This window comes from Canis aureus, chromosome 7, assembly GCF_053574225.1.
Source record: "Canis aureus isolate CA01 chromosome 7, VMU_Caureus_v.1.0, whole genome shotgun sequence".
NCBI classification, from domain to species: domain Eukaryota; kingdom Metazoa; phylum Chordata; class Mammalia; order Carnivora; family Canidae; genus Canis; species Canis aureus.
Genome location: NC_135617.1, coordinates 32,622,607 through 32,639,261, shown reverse-complemented (window position 1 = coordinate 32,639,261; position 16,655 = coordinate 32,622,607). Strand labels below are relative to the sequence as shown.

General features: G+C 33.9%; 1 protein-coding gene across 5 annotated transcripts in view; it reads right to left on the bottom strand.

Moving 5' to 3' along the window:
- The window catches only part of PHIP (PHIP subunit of CUL4-Ring ligase complex), a 131,862-nt gene that overhangs the window by 53,755 nt on the left and 61,452 nt on the right, over nucleotides 1-16,655 (bottom strand). For all 5 annotated transcript variants that reach the window (XM_077903303.1, XM_077903301.1, XM_077903299.1 and 2 more), the window contains 4 exons: nucleotides 9,575-9,703; nucleotides 8,014-8,239; nucleotides 4,052-4,189; nucleotides 3,136-3,319 (listed from right to left, as the gene is read on the bottom strand). In XM_077903303.1, the coding sequence (XP_077759429.1) occupies nucleotides 3,136-3,319; nucleotides 4,052-4,189; nucleotides 8,014-8,239; nucleotides 9,575-9,703 (677 nt within the window). The remainder of the gene's footprint in view (nucleotides 1-3,135; nucleotides 3,320-4,051; nucleotides 4,190-8,013; nucleotides 8,240-9,574; nucleotides 9,704-16,655) is intronic.

Sequence of the window (16,655 nt, the reverse complement as noted above, 5' to 3'; positions counted from 1 at the left end):
ACTCCACAGTGTGGATATAGCTAATCTGTTTAACCATGCACTCATAAAGGACATCTTGGTTGTTTCTAGGTATTGGCTATTACAAATAAAGCTGCTATACACTTATGTACAGATTTTTCTGTGAACATAAGTTATTTCTTTGGGATAAATGCCCGAGTGCAATCACTGGATATTATAGTAGTCCCACATTTAAGTTTTTAAAAAAGTGAAAAAACTGTTTTCTAGAGTTGCCACAATATTTTATTTCCACCATGCATGAGTGATACAGTTTCTCCACACCCTCCTAAGCAATGGGTGATGTTACTGTATTTTGGCCATTCTTATAGATATATAGAGATTATTTCCTTCTGATTTTAATTTGTATTTCAATAACAGTAATGATGTTAAGTATCTTTTCATGTACTTATTTCCCATCTGCATATCTTCTTTGAAGACATGTCTGTTCAAGTCTTTTGCCCATTATCTGACTGGATTGTTTTATTTACTGTTGAGTTCTAAGAGTTCTTTATATATATTTTTTTATTTTTTTAATTTTATTTACTTTATTTTTTTAATTTATTTTTTATTAGTGTTCAATTTACCAACATACAGAATAACCCCCAGTGCCCATCACCCATTCACTCCCACCCCCCGCCCTCCTCCCCTTCTACCACCCCTAGTTCGTTTCCCAGAGTTAGCAGTCTTTACATTCTGTCTCCCTTTCTGATATTTCCCACACATTTTTTCTCCCTTCCCTTATATTCCCTTTCACTATTATTTATATTCCCCACATGAATGAGAACATATAATGTTTGTCCTTCTCCGACTGACTTACTTCACTCAGCATAATACCCTCCAGGAGTTCTTTACATATTACAGATAATAGTCTTTCATTGGAATCTAACTGATGTGAATGGACTTAATTTTAATTAATGTAATGATAGGTCTGACCCACTTAAGAGCCTTCAAGGGGCAAACTGTAAAAGGTCAATGAGGGGGACATAACCCAGGAAGATTCTTTTTTTTTTCTTTTCTTTTTTTTTTAAAGATTTTATTCATTTATTCATGAGAGACACACAGAGAGAGAGAGAGAGTCAGAGACACACAGGCAGAGGGAGAAGCAGGTTTCTTGCAGGGAGCCCAACATGGGACTCAATCCCCGGACTGGGATCATGCCGTGAGTCGAAGGCAGAAGCTCAACCGCTGTGCCACCCAGGCATCCCCCCAGGAAGATTCTCAAAGTAAGAGTACCAAGTATTTGGGGCAAAGCTTCAGGAAGGTCAAATATCCTTTGAAGTTATGGTCATAGCCCTACTTGACCACTGGCTCAATGGTCAAGCTCAATGAAAAAGGGATAAAAAGTAAAGAACATATGGAGAGAAACATCTCCCCTCCCCCCTTCTGTTTCCTTCCACATATGGGGGGCGGGGACCTTCACCATCAACTAGCAACCCACTCCTGGCCTCTTTTAAACTCTTTACTCATTCTCTCCAGGAGGAAGAAGTGAACTAATTAGTGTGCTCTGGAAGGAAAAACTAGTTTAGTATGGTGGCCTAGTCCTATGCCCTCATTTGCAATGTTTACATTCTGTTCTGCATTTTTAAGACCCAAGCCCCACTGCCTCACGTGGGGAGAAATACTGTGACCCAGTGGCTACCTGTGTTTGGGATTCAGGACTAGGAACACACTTTCATGCAGATAAAAGGCACATCCTTCACAGTTGTATCAATAACATAAAGTGCCATTCTGATTTCATATCTCATTCTTTTGTATTTTCAGTTACTTTGGAACCATTGTTAAGAAGGGTGTTACTTACCACACCCTCTTCAAACCATAACATTAGAATTAAAATGTGGACAAAAATCCAACTAAAAATATATTATGGGAGTTAATTTTTTATTTTATTTTATTTTTTAAAGATTTTATTTATTTATTCATGAGAGACACAGAGAGAGAGGGAGAGGCAGAGACACAGGCAGAGAGAGAAGCAGGCGCTAAAACGCTGAGCCACCCAGGGATCCCCAGTTAATTTTTTATTAAGGACATCTGGGTATACTTGTTATCAGCTAAAGTTATTGTTCAAGCTTATACTTTATTTGTATAGTTCCTAAATCCTAACACAAATCTTAAGTACTGTCCAATCAAATAGCATAACCTATATAAACATTCAGGTTAAAAGTGTTTTTAAAATTATATAATTACTATCTTTTGAGCTTAAGAACCAGAAAATCCTAAAATCAAATTTACATTTTGATCTTCATGTCTTTATTATAGTATAGTATTATATTCTGTACAGTTGACCCTTGAACAGTTTAAAACTATGTGGGTCCACTTACATGCGGATTTTTTACACTATAGTAGCATAAATGTATTTTCTCCTTCTGATTTTCTTAGTAACATTTTTTTCTCAAACTTACTTTATTGGAAGAATACATATAAATACATATAAAATACAAAATATGTGTTTGCTGTTTGTTATCAGGCTTCCAGTCAATATGAGACTACTAGCAGTTGAGTTTTTGGGTAGGCAAAAGTTATATGCAAATTTTTAATTGTGCAGAGGGTCAGCATCCCTATTCCCATGTTGTTCAAGGGTCAACCATAGTTATTAGTTGGGTTCACATGGACCACATTCATGAATACTGCATTACTAAGTTATGAATATAAAAGTTCCTTCACAACATGGACCTTGAGAATAGAATTAATATCAAATCAATATTTAATTTATAAATGTGTACATTCAAATATCATTAAAGAATTATTTCAGTATATAAAAATGTTTCTATAATGTGTTACCAATAAATAATATCACATATTTTCACTATGATGTATCTGAATATGACATGGTAAGATCTATAAAAAATTATAAAAAAATTCATGAAATGTGTTTTAAGACACAGTTAAACAAGATAAACTAAGTTTTAAATATGCTACTCACCTTAATACATCCCCTCCCATCCATATCTTTTACATGAAACATTCTAGAACAGGACTTAACTGAAACTTAATTTTCTTCCAGCCATGACTAGTTTAAAATACTAGCTCTTCAGATAAATTTAAAATAAATTACAAACCTAAAACGGTACTTTGAAGGTTATAATTCAAAATAATGAACATAAACAACAGTGGTACATAAAATTTCACAACTCCCCTTACCTGGCTATACCAGTTGATAGCTCAGGTACCACCACCCTTCGACTCCAAGCTACCAGATCTCGTTCTGTGGCTATTTCACTTCTTGGTGCGTTGCTGTGCATTTGCCGTACACCTTCAATTTGCCCACTACGTCTTAGTCCTACGTTTGGTGGTGAATGAACCTCTGAGGTAGAACTTACAGAGCCTAAATGAAAAATTAATATAGTAAGTTCTATTTAAAAACATTAGTTTATAAAAGAAAATAAAATCTACATTATCTTTCACATGAAATGTCGCATTATGGCAAATTAATTAAATTACCAAATTAGGAACCAAACCACAGGCAAAAATTTAATGAAAAAACATGGCTATTCAGTTAATTAGCTAAACTAATGAGTAACATTTTTTTTTCATGTAAAATAATTCTTAAAAAAATCATTAATTTCTTAAAAAACGGTTTTTATTTTGGGAAAACGATATAAGAAGCAAAAACAGACAAACCCAAGAATGTCTCTGGTTCATAAATTTGCTTTAACTTTTCTCTGAAAATAATATGTGACAATAAGAGCAGTGAGATACAGGAGAATGTGGTGTATATTCCATACATTATTGAATAAATTTATTTTCAAAGTTTTTCTAGATTCTACATGTTTACTATAGGAATCTGAAAGGATATACATATTTAAAGATTCATTGTCTACAGTTCGAAACCTTATATTACGAACATTTTCTTAGGCATTACGTATTTTTTAAAAGATGTCACTCTGAAAAAAACAAACAAACAAACAAAAAAAAAACAAAAAAAAAAGATGTCACTCTGGCAGCCTAATATTTCATTTTATGGATGTGCCATACTTTGTTTAATCACTTCTTTACCAATGGGGGATTAAACTATTACAATTTTAAAAATATTTCACTTGAGGCAATCAATGCTTACCTCTACTTAAACGGCTGGTATTACTGATACCTGCTTCACTAGAACGTCTCAGGTCTTGCTCCTGTTGTAGCCTTTGAATCATGCTATCCAGTGGGCTAATATCCTGGTTTGCTTGCTGACTTAAAACTTGGTTCAGTCCTATATAATACCACACAAAATGCTAAGAATATTTTAGCCCACTAGTCAAACCATTTTACTAATTAAACTCACTTTGAGTTCAAATTTAATATAAATTTTACTTTAGTAAAAGACCTAAAAAGATCTAAAATGATAAACTTTGAAATGATAGCAGTAAAATATACATACATACACACACAACCAGGAATATGTTAACCTTATTACAAACAACAATGACAAGGATTAAGATTTACCAAGTACTTATGGTTCAGGCACTCATATTATCCCTACAATAATGCAGTTAGATATGTAGTATTAATTCCACTTACAATAAGAAAACCAAAATAACTACTCAAAGTCACGTATCTAATAAATGACAAAAGTGGAATTTCATCTTAGATCAGTTTCTTTGGCAAAAAAGGCAAATCTGATAACCAACTTTCTCAAAAAACAAAATGAAACCAAACCTTTACTATTTCATTTATTAAGCAAATTCTTGATGGTCTATTACATGTTAGGAACTATGAAGTAAAGTTGCAGTGGTGAACAGGACAATAAGGTCCTTGACTTCATGCAGCTAACATTCTAATGGGAGAATTAAACAATAAACCCTTATATAAATGCAAACTGAAAAATGTTAAAAGATGATGACAGAGGGTTGCCTGGGTGGCTCAGTCAGTTAAGCATCTGCCTTCAGCTTGCATCATGATCTCAGGGTCCTAGGACCGAGCCCCATGTTGGGTGCCCTGCTCAGCGGGGAGTCTGCTTCTCCCCCTCTGCTCCTCCCCCACTCATGCTGGAGCTCACACACATTCTCTCTCTCTCTCTCTTGCTCAATCTCTTTCAAATAAATAAATAAAATCATTTTTTAAAAGAAAGATGATGTTGGAGAAAATGGAGAATAGAGATAGGAACACTTACAGTGAGACAGAAAAAGTCAAAGAAGCTGTCTTTGAGAAGATAGAATTTGAGCTAAGACTTGAAGAAAAAGAAGAATTAGTGAAGAGCAAGAAAAAAGACACTTCAGATAGAATGCAAGAGTTGGAACAAAGACTCTGAGGTAGGGAGGAACTTGGTGTGTTTTAACTCACCCTAATTTTCCAGCATTAACTTTCACCTGTATCAGTCATATGGGACTACCTGACTCTTCTGCTCTCCTAACTGGATGAAAACTTTCATGCTTTGGAGCTTTTAACCACAATACTCACAATTCAAGTATAAACATGATAAACACCAACTTATCCGTCAAGCATCAACTAAAATGGCATCCCTATATTTCCTCTGTGAAATCTTTCCAGACTACCCCTGAATTAGTGCTATCTTCCTTCATTTTCTCAAACAATATATACATATTAGTACTCAGGCCAAAATAAAAAGGAAGCCCACTAGTTAGTTCCACAAAAGCATGATTGCCTTATTTAGTATTCTAAGTCTAGCATAATGCTAGGCATATAAAAATTTTCAATTCTGCTGAATGAATAAAAAAACCATGTAAGTGTTATAAAATATATGAAAGCACTGCCATGATAGAAGGGAGCAGTTAATATCAGGTGTGTGGGTATATAAGAAATGATGTGATGATATCAGACATTTAGAGTGGGCTAAGAAAAGATACAAAGGAGATTCTGAAACGAAGAATTAGTAAGGAAGATCTAAGGGAAAATTACAGGTACTAAGCACATAATGTTATTTCATTTTATAAGAGAAGACTAAAATTCAATAAGATAAAAATAACTTGTCCAAGGTCACAAAGCTAGAGAGTGGTAAAAGTAGAGGTAAAAGTTAAGATGCCTGTGACTGCTTCCTTCCTGTTAGGATGCTGAGGAAACAGCTCATGTTTATACATCAGTGACTAATCTGATATTGCTCAAGTTACAACTGATGAAGCATTCAAATATAAATGTAACAGTGTAAATATAATAAAACTGAGTTCAAGCATTACAATACGCATCATCTATTTTTACTTAATTCTAAGGGATTTCCCAAAATAAATTTTACCATAGATCTAGATTTACAAATAGAAAAATAGTTACAAATGATGCTGAAGATTTTTTAAAAAGTATCTTTCTTCTGTCTTATATTTTGCTTGGTTAAATCAAAAATAATGAAAGAAATTGATGTTTACCTTGAATTCTCTGACCTAAAATACTTAAAAACTGTATGACTTTACCTTGAAGCCATTATCATTGCTATAGGTTCTCTTATGGTCCTGTACTAATAAATGGTGTCTAATTCCTTTTCAAGATCAGATACGGAAGAAAGAACAATGGACTAAGAGTCAGAGCTGCATTTGATTCCCTGTGGTTCTGTGCACTTTAACTAGAACAGACTTATATTAAATTTTCATTTTCTCAACTTTTAGAATAAGGATTATCATACGAGGTATTATTTCTGAAAGTCCTATACAAAAAGTTAAATGGAGGAAAAATGTAATAACTATGAAAATTAAGTAGCACTGATATTTTTAATGAGTCCTTTCCTCATTTCCTTGTGCCCGAAATTTCAACGTAGGTACCTATTTTCGAGGCCTGGGCAAGATCTGATACTTCCCAGTTCCCCTTAGAGACTAAAGACATTTATCTTAATTTTAGTCCTATAATCAAGACTTCTCTAAATAATTGAGACTTCTCTAGTCTGAATACCTGCCTAGAGTTCTTGAATAGTATCACTTGTTCTTAGAGTCTTTGAGTTCATGCTATGTCCATGTAGTATGAGACATTTTAATTTCACATACTCCAGACATTCAGGTCTATTAGATTGTATTACTCTCCACAAGTAGCAGCAGCAACTATTCTTCCAATGCTTCTCCTAACCCTCCATCCTGAATGGGCATGGCCACTGTCAGGAGCAGCCCCTCCTATCCAATATGTTCATCTTCATTGCAATTTCATGCCCAATCCTTAAAGGAAAATAAGAGATGGGCTCTCTGTAATACAGTGAGATGGTTTTTCTGCACAACTTACGGAATCTAAATTCATTATTTAAAAGTTATTCATTATATATTACATCCCATATGTATCCTTTCCATCTACTTAGAAGTTCTGTTCATTATGCTGGAGTTCAGAACTTAAAATATTTTCATAAATTTTTCTCTTTAAAAAAAATTTATTTGACAGAAAAAATGAGAGCACGAGTGGTTTGGGCAGAGAGAGAGTGAGAAAGAATCTGAAGCAGACTCCACAATGAGGGTGGAGTCTGACTCAGGGCTCAATCCCATGACTGTAGATCATGACCTGACCTGATACCAAGAGTTGGGACGCTTAATGGACTGAGCCACTCAGGTCCCTCTCATAAATTTTTCTAGTCTTTCAACTCCCTTTCAATTCTTCAACTAATTTGACTTTTGCCCTCCATTATTTCACTAAAAAAGCTCTCAACACTTTCATCCCTATCTTACTTAAAATTCTAAAAGTTGATCACTTCTTAAAACAATCTTCAATATGAATAGGCTATCTAGTCTTATTTTCTCTTCACATCATAAGTTATCCCCTTTAATAAGATTTATCACAAATTTTAACTATTTGTTTATAATTATGTTTATTATTCTTACTCCATGAAAACAAGGAAGGTGTCTGATTAGTTCACTACTGAATACCAGTTTAGGTGTCACAGAAAAGATGAATAAATAAATGACCAAGATTATTGCTTTAACTCTCCAATGTTCCTTAATTATCCTGTAGTACATACTTCAGCATTATTCAAAGGACATTAGAAAAATTTTTAAGATTTAAAAATCATTTTACTTCTCATTTGTTCAAAACAATAACAAAGCTTTACCAATTGGCAATTTTATAAGACATCATTAGAAATGGAAAATTTGATTATCTATGAAAATAAGCACTTACCTGAGGAAGTCACTCCCATTTGAGGGATGAGTTGCTCTTCCCTGCAATTTTCACGACCAGGAACTAATCTCTGATATCTTGATGGATGAGGATTACCATCAACATCAACCAAAAAAGGGGGAGGCATGAGATGAGGTGCTTGCTGAGTCTGTTCATCTAATACAAAATTGTTGGCATCACGAATAAGGGGCCGATAATCACTGTGAAAGAACATCTGATCTGCTATCTGAAAAAAGAAAGGTCCACAGAAGATTGGAAAAAAAAAATTTATCACTTTAAATTTCTAATGGAAGGCAATGTCTTAATGTAAATCATGGTATTGTTAAACAACAACATAAAAGAATATTCTTTGAGTTTATGATAAGTCTTTACTATATTCCAACATTAATTTTTTTTTAAAGATTTTATTTATCCATGAGAGACACAGAGAGAGAGGGAGGCAGAGACACAGGCAGAGGGAGAAGCAGGCTCCACGCAGGGAGCCTGATGTGGGACTCAATCCCGGGACTCCGAGATCATGCCCTGAGCCAAAGGCAGATGCTCAACTGCTGAGCCACCCAGGCGTCCCTCCTACATTAAATTTCATGATCAGAAAAGCAGTTGCTTTGAATTTTCTCTGTAACAAAAGATTGCATACATAAAACACTAACATGATAATTAAAGTTGTGTAATTTCAAATTAAATGGTAAAATCAAATCTAGGTATAAATCATTCAGCAGTACTACTACTACTTTCATAGAGCTACCATTATCTTATTTTTTAAACTATTAAACATACTAATTGTCTGTTTTAGCATTTTGAAAGGGAAATCATTCAATTAACTTATTCTTTGAATTAAACTCTAATGAAATCCCTTATACAATTTAAGAAAACCCCTAAAGTATTCAATAAATGGGACTTATATAATATTAACATAAAAATCAACATGGTGTGGTTTTCTAACAGTTGATGAGCATTTTCTACATTTTGTGAAATGACACAAAATGATTAATGTGAACTCATACCTGACACATCTGTAGCTTCATAATTTTATAGGTTTATTTGGAATTTCTTAAACTATGAATTGTTCAATTTTTAAGTCTTTTAATCACTATAAGGCTCTTTAGTATTTAAAAATATTAGCTACCATCAGTAGGCCATACATTTTTGAGAACCACATGAAAGTCACAGATTTATACCCAGATAAATATATTTTATCCATATAAATAAAACATTTTACATAATTTCAGAGTCTCTCTATGGACTATCTCTCCCATCCTTGGCTTTAGAATTACAATGTACATTGCTCTAGCAGGCTAAGTAAAGATTAAATAAGATCTAATTATTATCTAATGTCTATTACAGAGAACAGGAATTTAACAACTGCTGTATATACCCTCTCTCTAAAACTTAAGTCCCTAGAATACTTAAAATATGACTGATTCTTCAAGTTTGAGGTTGAAAGCATAAATGATGCTTATCCACCCCTGAAGAAATACAACCCCTAACCATCCATGGATTTAAAACAAAATAACCCAAAAACCCCCCCAAAAAAAACCCATACAGAATCATGATACTCTACCTTGTCATATTTACTACTGGAGCCAAAGCCAAAAATTAGAAGATGTCCATGAGAGTCTGTGCATGCAAAATGCTGACCATCAGGAGAGCATTTGCAGTCAAATACTGCACCATGTCCTTGGCCTTCAATCTGAAATATATTTAACCAACAATGAGAAAGTTGCCATTAAAATATAAAGAACTGGTCACTACTGTTATTAAAATTTTATGGTAAAGATGTAGAAGTATACATCCCAATGAAGTGAAGATTATGTATAACACAGTATAGTAACAAAATTTTTGTGAATATTCATGAAAAGTGCCAGATTAACAGCCTTGAAAAACAAAGTATTCTTTTTATGCACACACAGACCAGACAAAATTCAGAAAATAGAACATCAATTTCCCCCACCCATAGAATTCTGCTTCATGTCTTTAAGCCACATTTACAATGTAATTGCACCTTACATTCCATCTTATCTGCATTTAATCAAGCCCTTTCGGCAAAGGCTGACAATGTGTAGCGATTTTTTTGTTAACTCTTGGAAGAAGTAGCCAGAGATCATTGCTCACAAGACACTAATTTTTTTTTCTTTTTGGTAATAAATTCCCTTGATGGTCTGACTCATCTTTTAAATGGTGAATTTCAAAGGTTAAAGAAAAGGTTTTTTTTACCTGATAATTGTTTTCTGTTTTCCAGTTCCATTAATCCAGAACGAATGGGTTTCTCCCTGCAACCTGTCAATCAAACAGAGGTGGCCAATCACCACTCTGAATTTTTTTTGCTCTCAGTGCTTCTTCAGACTATGTTCCAGTTGAAAACTTCTTTAGCAGTGTTCTGAAAGAGGTAAAAGTTCTAGCCTATCTAAAGCACATCTAGGGACTGAATTTCAGAAAACAACTAAAATAGGGAGTTGACTCCCTAACAAATAACAACTAAGGATGATTTTCAACAAATGCGATTGGATTTCTGGATTAGCAGAATCGGAACACACACACATTATCAGGTAAGAAATACCTCCTCTCTGTTCCGGTATCCACTGATCTAGAACAATTGAATTTTACTAGCAATATCCCAATATTCCAGGAAATGCTTTGAAAAGAGAGAAGTGGTAATTTTCTTTCGTTAGTGTTAAAAAATGGCACAGGAATGGATGTGCAGTTCACAATATGGAAGTGAAATTAAAATTTAGAAGAAGAATAGTTGATTTCTTAAGGAAAGTTTTCATTTTGGTCAAAAGAGAAACTATCACTCTAAAAGAAAGGGCTCTGCCTAAAAAGTTAATATATTATCACAAATGGGATTGACTCAAAAAGAAAACTAGTTTTCCTTTAGCATGTTGAAAAGAAGGAAAGAGTGCACTGGTGTTATTAATGGTATTTTGTAAAGTGATAATAATAGAAAAGAAATAAGAATAACTTTCCTTAAAATTAATCATATGCAAGAAAATCAGTAAACTTATCTGATGACTAATACACTTAAAGATTTACCATACAAACAAGAAAATGAGTCATAAGTGAAACAGGATCATTTCTCAGTTGTGAAGAAAGTTGGAGGATAAGACAGCAGACAAAGGGAAATGATTCCAACCCTAGCTTAAAACTGTTAAAAAAATGAGAAAGTATACAACTATTTCTCCCAATTAGCACACAAGTATTAGTAGATAAGTATAACTTGGTATTTGCCAAACATGAGAGACTAAAACTGCAGGAATGTCAGGATTCAGGTCTCTTTCAATGTTTTCTAGGCAAAATAAAAATTACATGAACTGTTGTAAATAAGTAGCCACTTGAAAAAAGTTTACCTCTAGATAGAATTTTACATAAAAAATTCAAGATTAAGAATTCAAATTGCCTTGGTTATGTGTTAGATGTTTTTATCTCAGTTCAAAATTTCACAAAAGATGAAAAACAAAAAAGCAACAACTTATAAATCTACTCTAATAAATACTTCCAGAAATGTAATGGTATTATTATAAGCCTATGTTTACAATTCTAAGTACAGAGTAGAAGAGAGGAAGAGATCTGAAAGAAGTCTGACTCAGCAATGACAAAGGATTTTAGAAAGATGTTCACAAGTATGATATCCTTCATTGATGTTTAGGCAACATTGTGCTGCATTTTCTCCTTTTCTTGTGTGGGGTGACTATATGAGGATTAATCAACCCTATTTCTATGCTATCTACTAATGTTGCCAAATTTATAGTAGATCTCTAAAAGAATAGGAGATGTGGAACTTAGAAAACTTTTAAAAAAGCAAAGAAAAGATTAATCTTACTGAAGATCACTGCATTTCCTATATAACACATGACGTTTGAATATGGCAGGCTAGTATCAATTTTCTTGGTGTAAGGCACCTGTGTAACTTCGAAGTGATTTTTATATGGACAAAATAAAAGTTTATTTCCAGAACATCAGAAAAAAGTAAAAGCACATTATTTGGCTTAACCATTATTCATTAAAGGAGGCACTGAAAGAATCTACTGATGAATCAATTAGAAAAGTTGTCCATAACCTTATTAATTAAAATGCTAAGTTTATCTTTAGTAATGGCTCCTCCAATAATAAACGTAACTACAAAATGCAGACTAGGCTTTCCAGTTGATACAAAGTAGAAAAATATTTTATTTTCCTTTTATAAATAAATACACTGTAACTGTTTTTATGATTATGCTGTGATTAAGCCAACCAAAAAAGAAAGTTAAGTATTTCTTTCTGAAATGATTTCACCAAATCAAGTTTAAAGTATTTAGGAGAATTCCCAAAGAAAAAAATTTACTACTGAAGGCACTTTTGAATATTTATATATAATTAAAAAACAATGAAGCTTATATTCAAAAACCAAAAGGATGAAGGGGAATCTGGGTGACCCTGCAGGTTAAGCATCCCCACTCTTAGTTTCAGCTCAGGTCATGATCCCAGGGTCCTGAGATTGAACTATGTGTTTGGCTCCGCCCTCAGCACAGAGTCTGCTTGTTCCTCTCCCTCTGCTCCTCCTCCGGCTCTCTCTCTCTCTCTCAATTAAATAAATGAAATCTTAAAACTAAAAAGAAAGGAAATACTAATGATAAATTTTCAAAGTGAATTTTAGATGAACTACCTCTCATAAAATTAAGCATGCTTAAGAAACATTTGGGACATATGTAAAAACAGACCACACAATAAAACTCATACACATTAAATCACAATAAGAAAAGCTGAGAAAATCCGGGCCATGCTATTTACCAATAAGTGCAAAAATAAAAAATTTATTCAGCAATTATGATACAGTTATTTTATTTTTAAAACAAGAGATGAAAGGATTGGATGAGTTAAAATAATAATAATTCTTTTGTAGGGAGATTCTCATACTGACTAAAGAATTCTATAAATATTTCCAAGAAATGAGTAGCAAAATCTTAATAATTTAGAGGTGTACAATGAATTTGAAAAAATACAGAACCTAATGAGTTAAGAGCTTTGATGATGATGATGTCATATTTAATGAAGAATACTAGTACCTTTTTCAAGGCAGAATATACTGTCACAGCTTCTAATGTAATTTTTGTGAAGCAGAAAGATGAATAACTCAAATGAGGTCTAAGACCTAAGAGACTTCTCTGATAATGGGCAAATCACCTAATCTTCTGTGAAATGATAGAAATAATCCAAATATCATCAGAGTCCTATCCCTTTCTAAAATTCTAATACCTGATATTTAGGAAGACATTTTGGAAGAATTGGACAAATCTGGAAATGAGATTCCAAAAGCACTAGATTCTAAAAGCACTAGAATGTAGACTAAAATTATACAGGATCTAAGTTACATCAATCATGAGGAACACACATTCAAGGTGAATATGAGAGGTATGTAATCCTAGAGAAACCCAATACAAATTAGGAACATGGGCTATCCTTTTTTTTTTTTTTTTTAATTTTATTTATTTATTAATGAGAAACAGAGAGACAGAAAAAGAGAGAGAGTCAGAGATGCAGGCAGAGGGAGAAGCAGGCTCCATGCAGGGAGCCCGATGTAGGACCCGATTCCAGGTCTCCAGGATCAGGCCCTGGGCTGAAGACGGCGCTAAACAACTGAGCCACCCGGGCTGCCCAGAACATAGGCTATCTTAAGCAGAATCACCTTGTTAAGGAATTATTCTATGTCTGTGACCAGGGTCAGTTTTTTTGTCTCTCTCTTTTCTTTTTTTTTTTTTTAAAGATTTTATTTGAGAGAGAGAGAACATGACTGGGGGGTCGGGACAGAGGGAAAGGGAGAAGCTGACTCCCCAATGAACAGGGAGCCCTATGTGGGGCTTGATCCCAGGACCCCAGGATCATGACCGGAGTTAAAGGCAGACACTTAACCAACCGCGCCACCAAGATACCCCAACACTGGTATATTTTTAAAAAACGAACGAGCCTGGAGCACCTGGGTGGTTTAGTTGATTAAGCATCCGACTTGATTTTGGTTCAGGTCTTGGTCTCAGTTATGAGACTGAGCCCTGCGTCGGGCACTGTGCTAAGTGAGGAATCAGCTTGCAATTCTCTCTGCCTACCTCCTCGTGTCACCCTAGCTAGGGCATGAACCCGTGTTCTCTCCAAATAACATCTTAAATAATATATATATACATATATATATTACATCTTAAATAATATATATATGTATAACTGTTTAGACGGGTGCATCCTACCTAGAAAATTCTCCATAATTTAAAATTCTGAACACCCTCACTATTCTGTGAGTATATATAGACTCATATCCCAAGAATAAAACAGTGGGGAAATGGAATTTATGCTAAGAATTACCCTTATAAAATCCTTAAGTATAAAGAACTTTCAAAGTTTATCTACCTGGGGAGAAATAAATTTAATTAAGAAAGTGCACTAGATACTGAAGATAGTGTCATACAGATTAAAATATGCTTTTACTACTTTCTAATCAATTATGGTAGTTACAGTGTAAACAAAAAATATATCTTAAGGGAAGTTTTCTACACTCCAATAGTCTGGGTGTCATCAAATTATCTTAAAAGACCATTAGTAAATGAATGTTTCCTTTAATATTGAAGATTCTTTAATTTATAGTTAACATCATTACACATTAATTAAAGGAAGCTATTTAAGTACTGCCAACATAAGTAAATTTATGTAAAAAAGGAAGTTGCTGTAACTGGCTTGGTAGAACCAATATATAAAAGTGATTTTGAAGAATCAGCTCTAATTTTCATCAAAAGAACATTTATTATCAAAATAAATAACTCATCTTCAATTTAATAGCATTCTGTTCACCTCTATTCTAATTTCACTGAAGGCTGCAATTTTATTAATCAGTCCTCCTTGTAATCTATTCTCCTCCTTTGGCCTGCAACATGATATTAGCATGTACCTTTCTAATATATTCTCAAGAGATTTGGATCTTTTCTTCATTCCCTGGTGAAGAAATAGGACTACTTCTAAAAGTTTAGTTTTAAGCCCTCTATACTGCTCTATCTCCATGAGGTAAACAGCATTCTACATGGAAGACTCCAAGATCTCTTTCTACTCCTAGACCCTCTAAGTAGTCTATTTCCAAGTGTTGCCTAGCCATTTCCACACAGGTCATCCAATGCTACAATAAACAAAGACAAATAAAAAAAAAAAAAAAAGTTTTTCACATCATTCATATTTCTGTTAATATTTTATTTTTAAAAAAGATTTTAATTATTTATTCATGAGACACAGAGAAACAGAGACATAGTAGAGGGAGAAGCAGCCTCCTTACAAGAGGCCTGATGTGGGACTTATCCCCGGACCTGGGATCACGCCCTGAGCCAAAGGCAGACACTCAACTGCTGAGCCACCCAGGCGTCCCTCCATTAATATTTTTAATACAAGCTAGGCTCAATATTCTCCACATATTAAATTACTTTAATTTAAATTTAATTAATCAGTTTAATTTAAATTATTAAATCTTCTGTCACTATCGAGCCCTAATCCCTCTATCAGTCACAAAACACCAAGTCCTATACAAATGTGTTTTTCTTTCACAAATTTCCTACTACCTACAAATTTTCATTATGATTTGATAAAAGTAGTTATTTCCCAACCTATTCAACTTCATACTTGAAATAGTACTGCTGGCAATCAAACTTTTCCCCTTGTTTCCAAAATATAAGATAATTTACCAAAAATCCCACTCTGTTAACTATTCTTTACACTTAAAAAGATAACATGAAATCATCAACTTATGCTTTCCATATTATCATTCACTTTTTCAAAGTCTATTCCAGACAAACTTTCTACATTACTGTATGTACTTTTTTTTTTTTAATTTTTATTTATTTATGATAGTCACAGAGAGAGAGAGAGAGAGGCAGAGACATAGGCAGAGGGAGAGGCAGGCTCCATGCACTGAGAGCCCGACGTGGGATTCGATCCCGGGTCTCCAAGATCGTGCCCTGGGCCAAAGGCAGGCGCCAAACCGCTGTGCCACCCAGGGATCCCTGTATGTACTTTTTAACACTTCCTGCTTTGCTATTTATAATATTCCTCTTATTTATATAAATGAGTATTTTTTCTGACTCAATTTTTATTTTTTCAACACACAATTTTAATTCTTCCTCCTTAACGAATCGTCTTCTGATAATCCACCCTGAAGTGATCCCTCTATCTTCAGATATAGCAATTATTTTTCTCATATACCGTGCTACCATCGCTGGCTAAAAATAAGGACCATGTCTTACTGTTCCTTGTGGTTTCCATGTTTGTGTTTATGCACAAAATAAACACTGAAATATTTGCTATTTAAAGTGTCTTTCACCTGTATGTTTACATTCTGTATAATTGTACACACTTCCCTGTGTAACTATCAAATCTCAACACCCTTATGATAGTAACTCATAGACCATATCAGAAAATTACATAAAAGTAATTCACTAAACATAATACAGGATGACAAGATACAGAGACAAACTCACATCCATGGCAATGATTTTAAGATGTTTTTGATACCAAAGATGAGAAAGAGACAGGATGTAGAGAACCCCAGAAACCTGAAACTGACAATAACTATAGTTTATACTCAGAAGATTGAAGGTAATTTCTTGCCCAGAGAGGCTGAAACAAGGACTAGAAGCATCAAAGAA